This window comes from Phascolarctos cinereus, unplaced genomic scaffold (assembly GCF_003287225.1).
Source record: "Phascolarctos cinereus isolate Bilbo 61053 unplaced genomic scaffold, phaCin_HiC Scaffold_9;HRSCAF=440, whole genome shotgun sequence".
NCBI lineage: Eukaryota > Metazoa > Chordata > Mammalia > Diprotodontia > Phascolarctidae > Phascolarctos > Phascolarctos cinereus.
In genome coordinates, this window is record NW_027556402.1 from 159,538,136 (window position 1) to 159,560,541 (window position 22,406).

At 36.0% G+C, this 22,406-nt stretch overlaps 1 protein-coding gene across 1 annotated transcript in view; it reads right to left on the minus strand.

The window, feature by feature from the left end:
- Positions 1 to 22,406, minus strand: part of NWD2 (NACHT and WD repeat domain containing 2) — a 170,520-nt gene that overhangs the window by 78,590 nt on the left and 69,524 nt on the right. Inside the window, 1 exon segment of the mRNA XM_020992128.2 lies at positions 6,608 to 6,724. Within this exon segment, the coding sequence (XP_020847787.1) occupies positions 6,608 to 6,724 (117 nt within the window).

Sequence of the window (22,406 nt, forward strand, 5' to 3'; positions counted from 1 at the left end):
TAGGTTGGTACTACCACAAATCGTCCACATGAACATTTGGAGTAGAGCTGCCTCTAAATTTATTCATCTCATGTTTCTTTTGAGCTACCACAATTCTGCTTCGCTCAAAGAGCACAGTGCCTTCTTTGATGCAGGTATGCCATGCTGGGCAGTCCTTTGCCAATGTCTATCACATGACACAATCGATTCCAAAGTCTCAGAGAGACCTTGGGAATGTCCTTGTAACACTTCTGATCTCCATGTGAATGCTTGCCTTCTCCATAAAATAGTCTTTAAGGCAAATGTATGTTTGGCATTAAAACAATATGGCCAGCCCATCAGACTTGTGCCCTCTGAATAAAGCTGAATGCTTGGCAGTTTAGCTCAAGAAAAGCCCGCAGTGTTTGGTAACTTATCATGCCAGGCGATCTTCATAATCTTCGTAAGATAATTCAAATGGAAGTGATTCAGTTTCCTGGCATGGTACTGCTCAGGTTTCACAGGCATATAACAATGAGATCAGCACAACAGCTCCGTAGACCTTCAGTCTGATAGGTAGTCTAATACCTCTTTTCTCCCACACTTCAGAGTGTGCGATAGCTCTGGTAATGCATGCATCAACCTCATCATCTATGTGGATATCCCTGGAAAATATACTGCCAAGATAAGTAAACTTATATCCATAGCATTTAATATTTTTCCATTTGCTTAACCACGTATGGATGGTGTGGTGCTGGCTGGTGGAGAACCTCTGTTTTCTTGGTGTTAATTGTTAGGCCCAAATTAGCATAATTAGCAGAGAATCGACCCATATTTTCTTGCATCTCATCATCAGAGGCTGCACTGAGTGCACATAGTTTCATGAGTTCTGGACAATAGATGATGCTCTTGTGCTTTCTCACTCACCAGGGGGAGTGAAGCAAGGCTGTGTGCTTGCTTCCATGCTTTTTTTTAGCATGGCGTTTTCAGCAATGTTGTCAAACACCTTCAACAAGGATGAAAATGGCATCAAGGTCAGCTACTGAACTGACAGTAAATTATTGAACTTAAAAAGGCTACAAGCCAAGACTAAAGTGGAGGGAGAGTTGGTGCATGATTTTTTGTTGATTGTGATTTTAGGTGAATGAGTATTGGAGACACCCTGAGATCAACACAACACCTTGATGTACAATGTATCCATTGAAGTATATATACTGGTTGAAGCAAAAGGTATGATAGGAAGATGGCTGGGCCTTAGACTGTATGCTGAAAAGCCAGTCAGTCAATAAATAGTTATTAAGCACATAATATATGCCAGACACTGAACTAAGAACTGCATATACAAATAAAGGCAAAAAAACAATCCCTGTAGGTTATTGCTTGTAATTATATCCATGGTATAATTTGATGGGTGCCAAGAAAAATCTACTTACTGCAAAATATTTCTCTATTAGCCTATCCTTGATAGCTAAACTTCTGCTACTAATGATTATTACTTTAAGTTGAAGAGCTCACCTTTCCAAGGATCTGCCTATAAATACACCTATTTATGGGGACATTTATTGAACTTTTATTGGCTATTTTAAAAATATTCAACTTTATTTTTATTTTATTTTCAGGACCACATTAGCCCCTTTTTATTCCCATATACCTCCAATGAAAAAGCAAGGAAAACAAAACCCCTTACAATCATGTATAGTCAAGCAAAACAAATTCCTTCATTGGTCATGTTCCCCCCTCTCCCTCTGTCTATGCCTCAATCTGCACTCTGTGAATCATTCTAGCAGCTGAGACACTGTATATTGCAACCATGGGAGCAACTTGACCATATGCTTTGCAATCCCTTACCCCCACCAAGAATGAACGTGGTGGAGGGAATATTTAGTAGCAAACACGTTTAGTTTGAGTCCATTCTCCAGGGACTGAGGTGCTGGAAGACAGAGTACTCCCAGTTTGGTAGGGGTTTTTTTTTTTTATACTTTGGTTCTTGTTATATCTTCTCAGTAAATATCCCTTTGTAAATGCTAATTGATGTTTATTAATTAACTGATATTGAGGAAAGACAGACTGGTCAATTGATATTGGGGGTGTTAGCTGGTGACTGATATTGGTGGGAACACACCAGACGGATTTTTATCATCTTAGAAAAATCCTTCAGCCTCTCAGGGTTAATCCTAGAACCCTAAAGGTTGAAGTAGCTATTTTCACTCTGAATATCTGACTTACTAGTCTGAGAGTAGATTGGGAAAGAGAATCCAAAAGTGTTGCCACACATGTAAAATGAATACAAAGTAGTTTTGGGAGGGAGGATTAGAGGGATCAGGAAAGACCATCATGTATAAGGTCGGACTTGAGCTGAATTTTGAAGGAGAGCAGGATTTATGAGAGGTGGAGGTCAGGAGAGAGATCATTTCAGTCAAGGGAGATAGTATAAAGGCGTAGGGATGCAAGATGGAGTGCAGTGTATGAGGAATAGTTACGTAGGTCAGTATGGTTGTTTTATGACCAAAGGGCAAATTTGCTGATTTTCAAAACCAGAGAAGGGAATGTAGACCACAAACTGTTCCAGTGAGCTTGACTTAGATTCCTATTAAAATTCTCAAATACGTTATTAAAAGAATAGTTAATGGATGTAGAACAGGACATATCTTTTTTTTTTGACACACTACAAGACTGTTAGATCAATGGAATAGTGTAGATAGAGATTACTTAGTTTTCAGCATTTTACAGAGTCTTTCGTGCTATGCTTGTGAATATGGACAATCTAATCTTATGGACAAGATGGATAGGTATACTATAGATAATAATACAGTTAGGTACATTTGGAACTAGTTGAATGGCTAAACCCAAAGATTAGTCCTTAATGCTTTGATATCAACTTTGAGGGATACCTCAAGTATGGAATACTGGGATCCATGCTTGGTCTTGTGCAGTTTTTTTTCATCAGTGTCTTGGTTAAAAGCATAGACATTACGCTTATGAAATTGGCAGATAACATAAAGCTACAAGGTATATGATATACGACTGCTTTAGCAGATCTTGTCAGGCTGGAGTGTTGGGCTGAAGTCACGAGGATGAAATTTAGTAGAAGCAAATGTAAAATTGGGTTTAAAATATTAAAAACCCCAACTTTACAAGTGCAATGTTGGGGATGGGGTTGATCTCTTTTATCTGAAAAATATGTGGGGGGCTTAATGGGCAATAAACTCAATATGAGTCAACGTAATAATAAGGCAGGAAAAACCCTAAAAAATAAGATCTTAGGTAGGATGAAACAAACAATACTTAGGACTAGCATGGTAACTATCTCATTATGGCCTGCCCTTGTCTGATCATATGCAAAGTATCATGTTAAGTTCTGGGCATCACATTTTAGGAAGATTGCTGATAGGATGCTGTCTAGAGGCAGGCAACCAGGATGGCCTGGAGAATCCATCACATGATTTTATGATATTTAATTTGGAGAAGACAAAATTCAGGGGAACATGATAATTATTTCCAAGAATTTGAAGAGCTGTCATAGCTAGTAAGTGGCAGGTTCATGACTGGCCTTTTGACACCAAATCTGGTGATCTTTTTTCAGGTGATACTTTCTAAATATCATTGTTTCACTATCATCAATCGCTGTTGAGATTATATTACAATGTTATATTATGATATATTATTAAACAATAAAATGCCAAAATAGATTTCATTTTATATCTGTTTTCTTTCCAATTTCACCTTAAAAGGATACTGGAATGATTTAGTTTAACTGGATGTCATGCCAAGCTATCAAAAATTTTATTTTCCTTTTAACTATTTTATAAGCTGATACTACTCTTAATTTGTCATTTTTTTGTCAATGTTTTTCTTGTAAGGTTAACAGGTGCTACCTTTGTGTTACGTCTCTTCAGCTGACAAGAGATAAATGTTAAAGAGGTTGAGCCAAGTTTCTTGGCTCTTTTTACATTTCTATTATAATGATAGCTTTGCACTAGTTAACTATATGAAATGGAAATAGAATTTATGTCAATCCTTTTGTTCATTTCATATGATTTTTAGGAAACAGTTTGTTTAAACAGTTCAGGTTGGTGCTCATATAAGGGCATGTGTAGTCTTATTTTTTTTATCCTGTTTGTTCATGTTTACTTTGATCTTTGCTTTTACCAACTGTGTATTTGTCTACAGAGGCAAATAATTCTCAAATGGTGTTATATTGTCAAGTACACTCAAACTAACTTTACCATATTTTTCTCGAAGTCTTGCTTGTAGATGTTTTCAAATCATTGTCTTCTTGTGTGTTTGTGTCCTGAGATTCCCTTAGTAACTTTTTATGGTCAAGTTTTTTTTCTTTTTTGCTCATTTTTTTCCAGTCTACTTCTTGACTTTAGACTTTATGTTAATATTGGGCTCTGCTCACTTTAAGGGGGATGTCTGGATTGAGCTTTCATTTGTTATGTCCTTCTGCTGCTTTTATAGCTTAGTCTAGGGATCTATAAGTGGTGTGATCTGGGGAAGACATTTGTTTACCGCATTCTGTAAGTTCTTCAACAAGTTTGGATTTATTGTTTTTGTGTAATTGTGTTTTCATAGACTGCTGCTGGACTTAGTCAATTTTAGCCCCCTTGAAGGTTCTTACGCTTCACAGCTTCCCCCTAGTTTTGGTCTCCTATCCTGGGCTATTCCATTGCAAACTTAAGTGCAGGGCTAAAGGTTAAAACTGAATCTCTACTCTGCTCTTGGGCTCAGAGCCACGTGGCTATGTTTCTGGAATGTGTTCTCTGCTCCTTACACCAGTAGGGCTTCTCCTTCCTCATGACTACTCCTCTCTGCGCTGGAATTGTGATTCAGGATTGGGTAACGGGCAACAGACAGAGCTACCAGATGGCACTTGTGTTTCTGCTCCCAGAGATAGCACAGGGGACCTCTGAAATCTCTTTCTGCCTCCTACTCTGGTGTTCAATTCCCTTACTGCTCCTGGATGCTAGACTGCTCCCTTCCCAGTACTCCTGCTACTGTCACTCCTGGCCAGTCCCTGCCCCAGTGTCCATAGATCTCTCTATCTTCTTAAGATAGAGAATTCCAGCTCTAGGCTGGAAATGACTAATTGTGACTTTTTCTTGGCTTTCTTTGTCAGAATTTTATTTTTTGTGGATGAGGTTGTTGAGGAGCTAAAGCAAAAATGCTGCCTTCACTTCACCATTGTGATTCTATCCTTCAACTAGCCTTTACTAAAAACCATACCCAGAGAACTAGATAATCATGAAATTCTTTATCCAAGTGTGTTTTTTTTTTTAGCATTTTGCCATATTTTGTAAGGAATTCACTCTCAACTGATCAGATTATGCAATATTACTTCTTCCCCTTTCACTCCCTATCCTCAATCAATCCGCAAACATTTATTAAGCATGTATTAGTTACTAGGAACTGTGCTAGGTACCTGGGATATGAAGAAAAAGATGAAACAGTGCCCAGCCTCAAAGTACTAGGACACTATCGTTTAGGTTAGTAGGACTATCAAACATCATTTAACTGTCATCCCATAAAGACCTAAGGATGTATTCACACAGGAATATACACACATATTTATCTGAAAATTTTTATATCTTTTGATGTACTTATGTGAATATTATTTTAGTTATGAGTAGTATGATATTCGATTTCCTTTATATTTCCTATTAAGTTAATTCACTACACATGTTAGCCTATGGATAACTTATATTATAAGGAAAAACTTACCTATAAAGTGGCAAAGAATAATATTTTCTTTTTGGAATCCAAATAAACTTGCCTTCTAAGAGTAATGTAGATATTATTATTATAGTGATTTTAAGACGCTGGTTTGCTAAAAAGTGCCCTCTTCATGCCAGTGCAATTCATACAAAGTAAAATACATACCATTTTTAAGATCTAAGTGAACTAAAAATTGTCCACTCCAAAATGTCTGTTTCTATCATTTAGTGAACATCCAACTGAAAGTCATTGTAGAAGCAATTGAACTTTTCCCGAGAATACCTGTCTCTAGTAGCAGAAAGAGTAATTTAGTAATTTACTTTGGAGTTGTTTAAGCTACTGAGAACAAGAAAACATGTGGCTCAGTTGCAAAAAGTGTGACAATTATAACCAAAGACTTGCTAATGGAAGAATGGCCCTGTCTGATGGTAAAGTTGTAAAGTGATCAGTATGGATCTTAGGCTGAAATTCTTATTGATCAGAAGGTATGTGGAAACTTCTAACAAATATGAGTTATCCATTTAGTAGTCTTTCAAAAATTTTGATGTTAAGGACCACTACTCAGATACTGATGAATGTTAAAAGACCAAGAGGGCAGCTTCTAATGTGTTAGATAGGTGCCTATGGGGGATTTATGGGAAGATGTGGACAAGAGTTGTATAGAATGAGAAGGCATGGATGGGTAGTGGTCTGTACTGATGGAGGGAATACCTGTATGAATGAGGATTAAAGATCTCTTGACATAATGAAGAGTAATTAACAGCATTTCATATGGAAACTTGAAGGATATCTCCTGCTTCACACATTGAAAGAAATAAGACATTTAAAAAAAAAAGCAGCTGCTTTTCCCCAGAAATACTTGCAAGTATTGCAAATATCAGAAATGACCATATTCATGTACTTTAAAAATATAAAACATTATTTTTATACCCACAACAAAACATGGACCTGCAGATGTTTTCAAGCAATCTTCTAAAAGCTTCATACGGGTCTTTTGGAGTTCAGGACTGTCCCATTCATCTTCATCTAGGCCCCAGTATAAATCTATGACCTGAAAAGAAATACATCAAATTGTGTCAATTTATCCTTTGGTTTTGTTCTTTTCTTACAAGAAGAGGTTAAATAAAATTTTTAGCTTTTATGTACATTTTCCTTCTAGTTTTGTCCTTGGAAGGAAAAAAGAGATGTTTTTTAAAGATTCATTTAAGATATGCATTTTTGTGTGAGGAAGAGTCAGATGTGAACACTGTTATTTTTTGTCCATTCCCACTCTTGATTATACTATTCAAATAAGCACAGAGGAAAATGAGTGTTAAATATAGGAGGACTTCCAGCTCAAGTTTTCATTATTTTAAAATGATAATAACATTTCAAGATAATGTTTGAAAGCAGTTAGAATAAGGTTGTCACATCATTTAAAATAATTAAGTGAGTAAGTATAGTGTCATTGTATACTTTAACTTCAGAGGATAGATAGAATTTTCATAATCATGGGCATTATAAAAAAAGGAACTCAAATATCTACTTCTTCTTTTATAAAAATTAGTCATCATGCTTTTTATATCAATGGGATGATTTCCTCATGTCTTCTACCCCTGTAAGCAGCTCGGCTTTCATCAATATAGGTTTCAAATGGAAAACAATGAAAGGTACATATTATCATTTCCATTTGTAAAATGAGGATAATGGGACTTGCCATCTACCTACTTCAAGGAGAATTGGGGGAGATTAGTGAGTCTCAAGAGTTTTATGAATGTGATGGTTGATAAGTGCTGCATGAAATAGTATGGTCTTAATCCTCTTCAGTACTTATATAAGATAATTTTTTTCGACTACATTTTCCCACTCCAATGTCATATTTTTTTTCTTCCCTATTTTGTTACCTATGTAGCATGGAATGAAATAAGAAACAAATATTTTATATATCTCCTCTTGGTGATCAGGTTTATATGCTACCCATCCACTGGATATGGCTTTTCTTACTCTATGGTTCTTGACGTCAATAGATTGGATTTCTTTTTCCTTGAATATCTCTGGCCTCTCTGAGGTATATTTCCCACATTGTAATATGGTTGCATACATCTTATACTCTAATAGATTTTAAGATCTTTGAGGGTAGAGTGCATGTCATTCTTTTGGTCTTTCTACCCCCAAGGCCTAGCATACTGTCAGTGAGTCAGTTCATAAGCATTTATTAAGTTCCTACTATGTGTCAGGCACTATGCTATGTGATAGGGATACAAAGGAGGGCAAAAGAAGTTCCTGTTCTCAAGGGGTTCACAGTCTAATGGGGAGACAACATGAAGACAATTATGTACGTGTAAGAAATATACAGGATAAACTGGAGATAATCAACAGAGAAATGAAAGAGAATGTGTGGTCTGCAGTTTTGTGATTTCATCAGTGAATGGATAGAAACTTGTTCTCCTAATGCAGATAAACAACTATTGCATACCTTGAACTAGAGAGTTACCTGAAGTACTGGGAGGTTAAGTGACTTGCCTACAGCAAATATGTATCACATATCATATATCATACATCACATTGTATCATCAGTTAGTTGGCAGCTAGGTAGCACAGTGGATAGAACACTGAACCTGGAGTAAAAAAGACTTGCATTCAGATTTGACCTTAGACACTTACTAGCTGTGTGACAGTGGGCTCAGAAAGACAATCTTTGTCTGCCTAGGATTCCTCATCTGTAAAATGGGGATAATAATAGTGCCTACTTCCCAGGGTTATTGTGAGGATCAAATGAGATAATATTTGTAAAGCACTTTGAAAACATTAAAGCACAGTATAAATGGTAGACAACTATTATGGATCAGAGGCAGGGGTTGGAGCTAGGTTTCCCTTATTCCAAAGTCAGTTTTCTATCCATTATATCATGCTGACTTCTTTCCATGAAAAGAGCAGGTAGGCAATAAATATTCTGTTGAATTCAATCTTTTCTCATCTATACTGTATAGAAAGGGGGTTTCAGATGAAGCCAATTGGTTACTCTTGTGGGCTTCCTTATGAGTACTTTAAGTAAGGTTTTTTTTTTTAATCCCAGTGCCTTTGAAAAGTGTCAGTTTTATACACAAAATTCCAGACCCTTATAACATTTAGTATTTTATGGCACAGTACTGAAGAAAAGAGCTCTAAAGGAAAAAGTAGTAAGGTTACTAAAAGAGGGAAGAAGTAAGATAAATTTCTTTCTGGGAATATTTCTTAGCATCATCTCATTTCCTTCTATTATTACTTTCTTTCTTCAATGACTTATCAACATTTACTTATATCAATAAACATATTTATCAATTAATAGCTTAGTGCCAAATATTATGCTGGGCCCTGTGAGGATACAAAAGTAGTATATTACAAGGACCATGCCCTCAATGAGCATGCAATCTCATTGGGCTGCAGCTATAAATTATGTGAAACTCCTGGTAGGGAATTAAAGATCCTCTAATTCAATTCCCTCATTTTGCAGATGAGAAAACTGAGGTCAAAGGGAAGAGACTTGCCAAAGTCACACATCGAGTTGTTGGCAGAACAAGTATTGGAACCCAGACCTCCATGCTTCAATTTCAGTGTTTTATCTCTAACACTGCAGTTCCTCTAATTATATGTGGTTGTTCCCTCCTTTGAAATCCCACATCTCTGTTCTTCTCTTATAGCATTTATTATACACTACCTTTCTATTATAGCTATTTGTACACATTTTATCTCCCCCTATATGTCATAATCTCCTATCCTTGTATTCTTACTAAAATTGTAGAATGACTTGAATACATGTAGCAAGATGGTAAATTTACTAAATTGGAGCATTCAAAATATCTGGCATTATATGTGGTGCTTACCTTTCTGACCCTTTCTGAAGATTTAGTAACCACAACTCAAGTCTGTTTTCAGTCTAAATTGCTTACCAAGACAAGATTTATAAAGTACTTTAAAAAATTAAGTTTAGCTTTTAGCTTAATGGCTGTCCAGTGCAAGAGCTAGAATCTAATTTGCTTCTTATTCAAATCCTAAGTTGTTGACACTGTGTTTTATGTGCCCATACTTATTCCATCATTAAGTATAAAAGCCCATAAAAAGTAATTTGATTTGTATCCTTTTTACTTAAAGCCACTTGACTTATATGAAAAAGAACTATAGTCTCTGGGCAACAGATATATCATGGTCATTATGTTGCTGAACTAGTCTGAAAAAAGCTAAAACCATTCATTTATGTGCCAAGATTTGAAAACAGGAAAGTAAACATTCATTATGTGCAAAAATAATTAATTCAGTTAAAATGAATAATTATCCTACACGATCATTTCCTTTCAAAGGAATTTCAGTGAATTAAAACAAGTTTTTTCCCAACTAAGCTTCTCTCCTTCCTCTTTTCCTTGCTTCCTTTCCTCTCTATCAATTGTCCTGTCTCTTAAAATACTTCCAAAAATGGTGACTGATTTTTTTTACATTGATGACATATTCAAGTTGGTAATGTCTCACAAAGTAGTCATAATGGAAATCTGTACACTTCTTCCAAAGATTCACCCATTGCTCAAAATATTTTTGGAAACCCACTTTCTGAATATTTTTCAGAACCAGCATTTAAAAACTGCTGCTCACTATAGTAGTGGTTGCAGGTGGGCCTTCAGAACCACAGAAGTTAACCATCATTCTAGAAGCAAGCTATTCTGAAGCTATTTCTTTGATGCCTAGTGGTTTGACCTACTAAGGACCAGTATACAAGCTTCTCTATTCTCTCCAACTTTATGCCTATATAAAGATCAATGGTAACACAAGAGAATCCCATTCTCTGGAAAACACAATAGACAAGGAATGTTTCTTTTAAAAGAGAGTTCAGGATCCAAGAACTGGCCACTCCCTTTCCCTATGCTGGGAGGGAAAAAAAACTAGCTACTAGATGTCTGAAGGTCTAGGTTCATTGAGGAGGCAGTTTTCAATTACATGGCAAATACTAAGAGCCACTAGTCTTTGGGGAATGTTCCAGCTAATCTATGGAACAGCCAGGCCAAGATAACTAGCTAGGTATCTGGACTCCCTAAATGCAGCTACCAGGGCCAATTCCTGGATAAGTATAGTTGCTACCTCTCTGGGTGTAATTAGGGAAATGGAAAGTAGTGGAAATCTTGACTTGCAGGGGAATTGTTGACAGAATACTAGAAGAATGTAGCATTCCCTACCAAACTCCAGTGACACGCCTGCTTTGACACATTCAGAACCACAGACAGCTCCTATTTGCCAGTGCAGTTTTTGAGCTATGTAGGGGAAAAGAGTGCAGAACTTTATGTAGTCAAAGTTCATGTTTATGTTCTTCAGCTTGCTCATCCACCTTAATCACAAAACTTTACTCTGAATGGTATTTCTATCTCCAAAATTCAAATCTAACCTCAAAGGATGAATTTCATGAAACCATGATGATTTGGTACATGAAATATTTATGCTACTTACCTTCAAATTGGCTCTCAGAGATACACAAAAATCCTTATTCACCTTATTGATTCTCTAGCATGCTCCTTACCATAGTTCACACAAGACTTCTCTCTGCGTCTCAGGCTTCCAACTCAATATCTTACCTCTCACTCTCAGCAGATGATCCTCTTTATCTCAGCAGATGATCCTCTTTACTTCTTTACTGAGAAGATGGAGGTCATCTGATGTCAAGTCCTTCAAGTTCTTTTCCCTACTCCTCCAAACTGCTCATACCCATTGCATATCCTCTGTTATTCCCCTTCAAGCTCAAAGTAATTCTTATAATTATCAAGGCTAACCTATACTGGCAATCCATACTCCTCCACCACCTCTCACTACTGGCTTTTTCTCATCATCTCACAAACATGTTCAGTTTTTTCCTCCCCTAAAAATGAGATGACAACAATAAAACAAAAGAATCACCTTCTTCTGACCTTGCTACTTCTTAAACTATCATCACCTTTCTCTCCTCTTCACTTTCAACATTCTAGGTGGAGTGTTATGTAATCTTTGCCTCTCCTTTCTCATTATCCACTCACTTAGCAACCATTGCAATCTGGCTTTCTTAAGACCGTTTGATTTTTATTTGTCCTAATTATTTTTTTAAAAATTTCTCTCACTAGCAGACCTATCTTTTTAGGTTATGCCCATTACCTGCTGGGTTGTGGCTATCCTGGGTCCTCTTCTCTTTTTCTTTTTTAAATATTAATTAATTTTTAGTTTTCACCATTCACTTCCATAAGATTTTGAATTCTAAATTTTCTCCCCTTCCCTCTCTTCCCCTCCCCCACTCCAAGATGCCACACAATTTGCTATAGGCTTGACATATACATTCATATTCAACATATTTTCACATTAGTAATGTTGTAAAGAAGAATTAGAACCAATGGGAGGAACCAGGAGAAAGAAGAAACCAAAAAAAGAGAGAGCAAATAGTATGATTCAATCTGCACTCAGACTCCACAGTTATTTTTCTGGATGTGGACAACATTTTCCATCATGAATATTTTCTTGTCTTAAGATCCTGGCACTGTTAAGACCCTCTTCTTTTTTCCTCCATACTATCTAACTTGGTGTTTTAGTCAGCTTCCATGGATTCAATTAATCTTTCTCCTGAGTTGGAGTCCTAGATCACCAACTGACTTTTGGACATATTGAATTGGCTATCCCAAAGGCATCTCAGACTAAACATATCTAAGACAGAACTCATTATTTTCCCCGTAAATTGTCTTCTATTTTTTATTTTCCTATTACCGTTAATGACATCATCATCCTCCCAGTCACTCAGGTTTAGAACCTTGGTGTTGTCTTTGACTCCTCACTTACACTTCGTGTGAAGAAAGATGCCAAACTGCATTTTAGATATGTTTCAAGTTTCTAGAGAGGTAGTATATTGAAGTAGAGAGCTAGCTTCAGAATCAGGAAGACCTGGGTTGAAGCCTCACCTCTGACACTACTGACCTATGATCCAAGTTACTGACCCTCTCTAAGCTTCAAGTTGCAGAAGAGTTTCCTGTCTCCACTGGTAGAAGGATTTTCATTACCAGAAGTTGCATACACTAATGAAATCACAGGGATGGAACAAAAAAAGAAAATTCCAAGTGAAGGGAAAACTAGAGATGCCAATTTGGACTTGGAAATCAGTCATATACAGGTGACTGGGAAACTAAGAGAGTTAAGTGAGTTTATTGAATGACTAAATGTAAAGGGAGAAGAGCAGAGAAAACAAGGCAAGAGACTCAGAGCTAGAGTATGAAGAAGCATGAACTGCTAATAAAATATGTAATTAGAAGGTGGTTAATAAGTGTGTGTTGAATTAAATTGATTTAGATGGAATAACAGCATTTAAAAGCCATAACAATCTGGCTCTCTCCTACCTTTCTAGACTTATTTCATGTTACTTGTCAGTACCCATATTCTAGCCAAAACTAACCTGTTCTTGCTCTTTCACATTGCCCTTCCACCTCTTGCCTCTGCTTTTTCATGGTCTGAATAGACTATTTGGAATGTATTCTTTCTTCATCTCTACCTCATAGAATCTCAAGGATCATTTTTTTCAAGGCTCAGCTTAGGTACAACTTTCTATGTGAAACATTTCTTTATCACCCTTGAGGAAATGCCCTCTCCTACCTAACATTAATTTGTTTTGACTTATCTGTATACAGTTTGTTTGGCCTTCTCCCAAGCAGAATATAACTCCTTGAGGGCAAGAACTGAGGCCCATTTTTGTCTTGTTTGTCCAACACCTAATGGTATCTGTTTAGGAGGTTAGTAAATGTTTGTTGAATTGAACAGCAAACAAAGAAAAACTCCAATCACTTGACCCTCGGCAAATCAAATTCTCTTGGCCATATTTGAATGATGCAGAGGTTGAACTAGATCTGAGAAGAATGAATTGACACACCTGGTCCACATCACTTTTCCAGAATACTGATGGTGCTTTAGCAGCATGTAAGTATCCTTGATGCCTCTCACTCACATAACTCTTGAGAGGTAAGTAGCTGGGAATTTAACGCTTACCCAACAGAATGAATGAATTCCATATTTGTCACAAAGATGTTATACTGTACTTTGTGGAAAGTGAATTATATTATGTTATAGATAAAAACACGGAAAAGTTACAGAAGAGGAAAAATGACATGACAGGCATGGCTTGCTTAAATGAGGAACTTAATAAAGAGCAAGAACCCTCTCATCATGTATATCTCTTATTTGCCTCATTCTGCCATTAATTTTAAAAAAATGATAAACTTTAAAACCATTAACAAAATACTCAAATAAATATACACAATAAAGAGTAAAATTTTGTATAAAATTCTCAGTATTTAATTAATAAGTAAAATCAACCCCATCCCCTATCCCCCAACAAGTGAAAAACAATAAACATATTTGCTCTATTTACCTTTCTAAATCCAACTGAAGTCCTGCTAAATTTTTTCCCCTTTGGCTTTTCTTCCCCTCCTCTCCTCCTTATTTCTTTCTTCCCCTTTCTACTTCATCTCCTTCCTTCCTTCCTTCCTTCCTTCCTTCCTTCCTTCCTTCCTTCCTTCCTTCCTTCCTTCCTTCCTTCCTTCCTCCTTCTTTTCTCCCACCCTTCTTCCTTCCTTCCTTCTTATTCTTCTCTATATAGTTGTAGTCACTGTGTATATGACTTTGATTCTATTGGTATCACTTTGCATCAGTAGAAACAGTTCTTTCCACATTTCCTTGCATCTTCATGTTTATTTTTTATGGTGCCAAAATGTTTTATTACATCAACATATCATCATTTATTTAACCATGTTGCAGTCATTGGACTTATAAGTTGTTTCTATTTTTTATTATCACAAATAAAGCAACTATGAATATTTTTGCACACTGAAATTGTTAGATTGAAAGATAGAATTAATTTTATGAGTTTTATTTTATACTGTATTTCTTATAAAAAATTTGCACCAGTCTATGTTCCCATTAATAATGTAATGAGTGTCTGTATCCTCATAATTTCACCAACATTGTTATATTCTACCAATAATAGTTATGTTTTATGAATAGGTAGGATTAGTAGAGTAGTGGGCAGGAGAGAGAACATAGAGGAGTAATGACTTTAATATTAACATCATTGACATTTTGATTGTTGTCAGTTATCAAGTCATTTCCATCACTCTTGTAGCAGGCCAAAAGGTAACCAACTAGGTAATGAGTTTACAGTGTTTTACTATCATGACAGTTACCCTTCTCTGCAAATGTAAGGTTATTATTATCACCATCATCATCATCATCATCACAGACAGGTAGCATATAATGGTGGTTAGAGGGCCAGTCTTGAAGTCAGGAAGACTGCCTGCCAAGATCAGCATCTCATGAATACTGGCTCTGTGAACATGAGTAAGTTATTTAACCACTCAGTGGCCTAGGTAACTATTTAAGACTGAGTTATTTAAATTGCCATTTTGCTTTGGTGGAGTTAGTATATACACCATGAGCTTATGTTAATGAAATAACAAATCTGGACCAAAAAAAGAAAAATGACAATCACAATCATCCTTAAAATATATAAAGATTAATAAGAAGAAAAACACGTTGCTGCTGTAGACTAGGAGTCAGGTTAAAGAACTTTGGCGGATAATTAAAAGTCCAAATTCCAATCATTATATCTACATGCTTTTAGTAATACAGGGCATTTGAAGGGGTAAGGATGTTCATTGTCCTTTAATACCTTGTTAAAATTTGTTAAAATTCATTCCCTTGTGATACCAGTTGTAATTGTATTTGGCAATGAGTTAAGCCACTCTGATAATATAAAATATTCTCACTAGACAAAGTTTTTGGCTTACCTAGCCCATGCATACAATTTAAAAACCATCTATTCATGACCCAATGCTCTTTATTCATTTAATCCTTTTAGCTTAGACTAAATAACACTGCCATCATTTATATCAGAGACTGCCACACTTGTTGTAAGAAGTTCTATTGTTCTATTCAATAGCAGATTCCTAAGAAAAAGAGTTCATATATTCACAAATGACTCTCACCTTACCTATACTTATCTTTCCTGTATCTTACCTACTCTAACACTTTTTTATTCAATACCTTGGCATTTGATTATGCCTTAATACTTCAGGGCTTTGTGATTTTTGTCTCTCATAACCAATACAAATGTAACCCCTTGGTGACATATTTACTAGAGGGGCTTTTAAGAGTTGTGGTGGTCACAAAACTTGTCAGCATGTGGACAACTTGGTGATGAATCTCTCTAAACTTAGTAGGATTTATTCTTAGATAATACACATAAAACTCCTTGCCAGTCCTATAAATTTGGCCTTCCTAGCTTGGTAGGATGTGCTAGAGTTTGTCTTTTGCTGACATAGCCATTAAGAACTCAAAGTCACCTCTAAATCACAATAAAACATTTGAACAGGACTTTATTGTACAATTATATACTTGATAGTATCTTGTCATCTATTGGTTTCTAATAGTTTTATATTTATAAATTCATTTATTTACTCATTCATTCATCAAAAAAAATTAAGCTGTTAATATAGGCAAAGCACTGTTAAGTGATGTGGGGAAATACAAAAATAAATGAGACACAGTTCCTCTCCTCATTTGTATAAGTTTTGTTTCTATAAACTATTTGAGCATAGTAACAATCTTATATTTGTATATTCCTTAAGAAGACCCAGCATAAGCAGGTTTTCAAATGTATTAGAAATGAAAAAAAGTATCATTGAGAAGAGTTTTTTTCCCCTGAAAGCTACATATACCTTTTGTTCTTTAAGCATTTAGGTTTCTTTTTATGGGGTCTATTCTCTATGCAATTTATGTGCTAAAGACTACAATGTTAATTGTAATTTATATAATCATTTTTAAGAGAGACCTGCTTTTATACTAATTTCTTGGTTTAAGGGCATATCTGACAGAAATTTTACTACATAGCACTCAAACACAGATATATAAAATGTCTAAGGGTCAAACTATCTAGTTTCATAATTCAAGCCTAGACATTCTAATTTTGCTTCTAGCTAACATTAATCAACATTCCCAATAAAGTCTGTAGAAGCTTTATTGTGGTTCAAGGACAAAACTATCCTAACATATTGCAAGACAACACTAAATCAAAGATATGGTTAATATACTCAGATGCATTTCTCCACATATGGTAATTGAGTCCCATAGGAGAATCCAATACTTTGAAAAATCTGCCAGGTCTGATATTTTCCAAAAACCGAGGCTTTGTTATTTGTAAAGTCATATTTTTTCTTGAAGCCCACAATATTGAACATATAATGAATTTAATTCAGGTTTATGATTTATAGTGATTCATGACACATCATTTAACAGCTGTCTTGATGACCCAGTATCATGACATTTTGCAAATCAATTTTGGCCATTTTATACTATTATTTTATCGGTCACATTACAAATTATCATGAGGGATCCCTAAGGTAAGTTGTTTACCTGAGTGTAAACAAATAAAGGATGAAAATTTCTTCTGCAAACAGTGGTACTTGTTCTTCCCCCACACTACGTATCCTCATTACATATTCAATTTTGGACAAAGTAGGCATGAATCTGAGATAGCACTGAAGAGGTGAGTTCTACTCTGTAAATCAGGGAGAAAAATTTTGATCTAACAGTTCTGTCTGTTGCAAAAGTGATTTACTTTATAAATTGAAGGTAATATTTTGTGAGCCTTCAAACACCCCAGTGTTTACAAGAAAATATTTTTCTATTAAAGGGCCTTCAAAATGAATAGTGTATACAAATGCTAATGTATGCAAGAGCTGTATCACTGGCATTCATAAATCATCTGTGGTAGATCCTGATTTTGGCCTTTTCTTACACAAATAACTAAAACTTCTCAAATAGTTTAGTGCACCACCCCCTATCTATGCAGGGGTAGGGCGGGGATGGGGCGGGATAGGGTTCAGGAAGGGTCATTGAAGGATAGCCATGGGACACTGAGCTGCTACATGGAGGGAGATATGAATCCTGATCAGCCTAGAGAACACTTTTGAGCAATTTAAGTGTAGAAGAACTTCAAAGAGATAATCAAATTTGGAAAGAGATTGGTAAGAGAAAGGAAGTGAACTTCTGAATGGCTAGCAGGCATCTACAGGCCCCTACCACATCTTTTGATTTCCAGTGCTTCTAGCCCCAGAGACTGCAAATGGACTTCTTCAGTAAGATTGTTCTCTACTCGGTTAAGCTGACCTCTTATCTTACTCTCAAGTCTAGGACCTATTTACTGTTTATTCCGTTGTCTACTCTAACTTGTATGTCTTCTGTTTCATAGATTGCTTATATCAGTAATTTTGTTTGCTCTCTATGATTGCCTTGTGTGTACCAAGCATTTAGAGGAAGCTAAGCTTGCCAAGAGTTAGTTAACTCTTACCTTCTCCTTTGGATTGACCAAGGAAAGTCACTTTTAACCTGAACTATTAAAAGAGCATCATAGCCCTTTTGGAAATAGCATGTGAGAGGAGATTCCCAACCACAGCCCTCCACCCTCCACCTACTCTCCACTAAGATGGAAATTGTAATCTCCTTTTGAGATGTGAAGCGGGACATATCAGATCTCATATCTATCTAAACAAATCCCTTCAATACAGGCTGCCCAAGGTCCCTGTGGCTCTGGTTAAACCCTTATATTAGGAATTTGAATGAAAAAGAAAGAGCGTTCCATAAGAGGAATGAAAATGAAAGTGGAATATGGTGAATATGGGACTAGGCTAGAAGGTAACTTATTGTGAATGGCCTTCAATTGTAGGTGCAAGACATTTCTGGAGATAGCAGAGCAATTATTTTATACATGACTTTTTTTTTCTCCTGAAACTGCTCTCTCCAAGGGCAGCTAGGTAGTGCAGTAAAAAGAACACTGGATTTGAAAGCAGGAAGACTCGTCTTTGTGAGTTTAAATTTGGCCTCAGATACTTACTAGCTGTGTGACCCTGAGCAAGTCACTTAACCCTGTTTGCCTCAGTTCCTCATCTGTAAAACGAGTTGGAGAAGGAAATGACAAAATATTCTAGCGTCTTTGCTAAGAAAACCTCAAATGGGATCAGAAAGAGTTGGACATGACTGAAACGACTGAATAACAAGAAGCTCTCTCCAAACTTACCAATGATCTCTTAATTGCTCCACACATTGAGAAGACAGGCAATATGATATCGATTACATATGTAAAACCATGCAGAACATATTTTCATATTAGCCATGTTGCACAAAAGCAAGAAAAATAAAGAAAATGGAAAAAATTATACTTCATTTTGCACTCAGAGGTCATAAGCTCTCTCTCTGAAGTGGACAGCATTTTTCACCATGAGTCTTTCAGAACCATTTTGTATCACTGTATTGCTGAGAACAGCTAAGTGTTTCACAGTTGGTTCATCATTATAATATTGCTGTTACAGTGTATAATGTTCTCCTGGTTCTGCTCACTTTACTATGCATCAGTTCAGAAAAGTCTTTCCAGATTTTTCTGAAACCATCATTCTCACCATTTGTTATAACAAAATAGTATTCTACCACAATCACATATTACAGTTTGTTCAGCCATTTACCAATTGATGGGCATCCCCTCATGTCCAATTCTTTGCTACCACACAAAGAGCTGCCACATATATTTTTGTACATACAGGTCATTTTCCTTATTCTTTGATATCTTTGGGATACAGATCTAGCAATGATATTACTGGATTACTCCACAGTTTTATAAACCTTTGGGCACAGTTCTGAATGGTTGGGCAAGTTACCAAGCCCACCAGCAATGAATTAGTGTCCCTATTTTTCCACTTTGCTTACAGTATTTCTCATTTTATTATTTCTCTCAAGTTAGCTAATCTGATAGGTGTGAAGCCATATCTCAGAGGTGTTTAATGCGTATTTTTCTAATCAAAAGTGATTTGGAGTATTTTTTCAAATGACTATAGATAGCTTTGATTTTTTCTTCTGTAAACTTCCTGTTCATATCCTTTGACCATTTTTCAATTGGGGAATGGTCCTTACTTTTATAAATTTGACCTAGTTCCCTATATATTTGAGAAATGAGGCCTTCACCAGAAAAAACTTACTGCTTTCTTTCTAACTCTGGCTGCACTGGTTTTGTGCAAAACCTTTTAAATTTCATGTATTCAGAGTTATCCATTTTACTTCCCATTATTCTCTCTATCTCTTGTTTGGTCAAAAAATATTCCCTTATCCATAGATCTGAGAGATAAACTTTTTTATGCTCCCCACGATATCATCCTTTATGTCTAAATCACTTACCTATTTTGACCTTATCTTTTCCTAGCAATTTTGTCAAATAGTAAGTTCTTGCCCCCAAAGCTTAGATCTTTGGGTTTATCAAAAACTAGATTACTATGGTAATTTATTACTGTGTATTATTTACCTAATCTAGTCCACTGATCCACCATTGTATTTCTTAGCCCATATCAGGATGTTTTCATGATTACTGCTTCGTAATATAATTTGAAATCTGGTCCTGCTAGGCTGCCTTCCTTCATTCTCATTTTTTTTCATTGATTCCCTTGATATTTTTGATCTTTTGTTCTTCCAGATGAATTTTGTTATTAGCTTTTCAAGACCCACAAAATGATTATTTGATAGTTTGATTGGTATGGCACTAAATTAGTAAATTAACTTAAGTGGAATTGTCATTTTTATTATATTGGTTCAGCCTCCTCATGAATAATTACTTTTCCAGTTGTTTAGGATTGTCTTTATTTGTGTGACAAGCGTTTTGTAATTGTATTCGTACAGTTCCTGGGTTTGTCTTGGTGGGTAGACTCCTGAGTATTTTATATTGTCTGCAGTTATTTTAAATGGTGTTTCTCTTCCTTCTGGGTTTTGTTTGTAAGATATAGAAATGTTGATGACTTATATGGGTTTATTTGATATCCTACAACTTTGCTGAAGTTATTGTTTCAACTGGTTTTTTTAGTTGACTCTCTATAAGTACACCATTATATCATCTGCAAAAAGTGAGTTTTGTTTCCCTGTTGCCTATTCTAATTCCTTCAATTTCTTTTTCTTCTCTTATTGCTATAGCTAGCATTTCTAGTAAATATTGAATAATAGTAGTGATAATGAACATACTTGCTTCACTCCTGATCTTTTTGGGAAGGCTTCTGATTTATCCCCATTACAGATAATGCTTGATTTTTATTTTAGATAGACACTACTTATCATTTTAAGAAAAGCTCCATTTACCCTTATGCTTCCTAGTACTTTTTTTAGAAATCAGTGCTGTGTTTTGTCAAAAGTTTTTTTCTGCATCTATTGAGATAATCATATGATTTTTGTTGTTTTTGCTATTGATGTGGTCAATTATGCTGATAATTCTCCTGATACTGAACCAGCCCTGCATTTCTGGTATAAATCCCACCTGGTCATAGTATGTGATCTTTGCGATCTTTGCTGTAATTTCCTTGCTAATATTTTTTTTAAAAATTTTTACATTAATATTCATTAGGGAAATTGGCCTATGATTCTCAGACCTGTTTATGTAACCCTAACCTCTCTCCCAACCTTCAGTCTCCCACCTCCAACAGTCCATTAGACATCTTAAATTGAATTCCCCATAGACAACTTAAACTCAACGTATTCACAACTCAATCCATTCTTTTCCAAAACCCTCTTCTCTTCTAAACTTCCCTATGTGTGGGTGGTATCTTAATGTCACCAACATCAAATCTAGGTGTCATTTTGGATTCCTTACTGTCCCTCAACTGCCATCCAATCTTAACCACCAAGCCAATCCAAGGCTTGTCCATTCTAACTTTGGAACATCTCTTATATATGTCCTCTTTTCTCAACCTCAGTCTAGGTCTTTATCAATTTATATCTAGATTATTGGTGGTCGTGCTGGCACAAGTCTCTTCCCATTTAAATCCATCCTCTACTTAGCTGCCATAATGATCTTCCTAAAGTGCGTATTTGACTATGTCATCTTCCTACTGAAGAAACTCTAGTGATTCCTTGTTACCTTTAAGATAAATATAAGGCCCTCTGTTAGGCTTTTAAAGCCCTTTACAATCTTTTCCTTTGCTACCTTTCCCCTTCCCTGCCCCCAGAGGCAAGAGAGGTGGCAAAGCAGATAGTTACTAGCTATGTAATTCTGGGAAAGTCACTTAAACTCAATCTGCCTCATATTTCTCAACTATAAAATGGGGACAATAATAGCATAAGCCTTTCTGGGTTGTTGCAAGGATCAAATGAGATAATATTTGTAAAGTATTTTTATCCTTACTTCCTCCACGTACTCTATAATACAGTGACACTGGCTCCCTTGCTGTTCCTCACACAAAACACACCGTTTCCTTATTCCATGGCTTTTCACTAACTGTCACCCATTCCTGGAATGCTCTACCTCCTCACTTCTCTGGCTCCCTCAAATTTCTGCCAAAACCCCACCTTCTATAAGAGGCCACTCCTCATCCAATTCAATGCTAGTGCCTTCCTTTTGAGAGGACTTCCAATTTACCCTGTATATAGCTTTTATATACATGGTTGTTGACATGCTGTCTCTACCATTAGAATGTGAATTTTGAAGGTAGGAACTGCTTCTGCCTTTCTTTGCCTGGTACAAAGTAAGGGCTTAATAAATGCTTGGTGACGACTAGACGGAATTATTGTTTTTGTTTGCTAGCACATACAAAGACAATGTGTGGAAGTGGCTGAATGAGTGGATTAAGATGGTGAGAAGTGAAGTACAGGTTTTTATTATGCAGAACAGAATGAGCGTAATGATGCCATACATAGCTTCTGATATGCAAAAT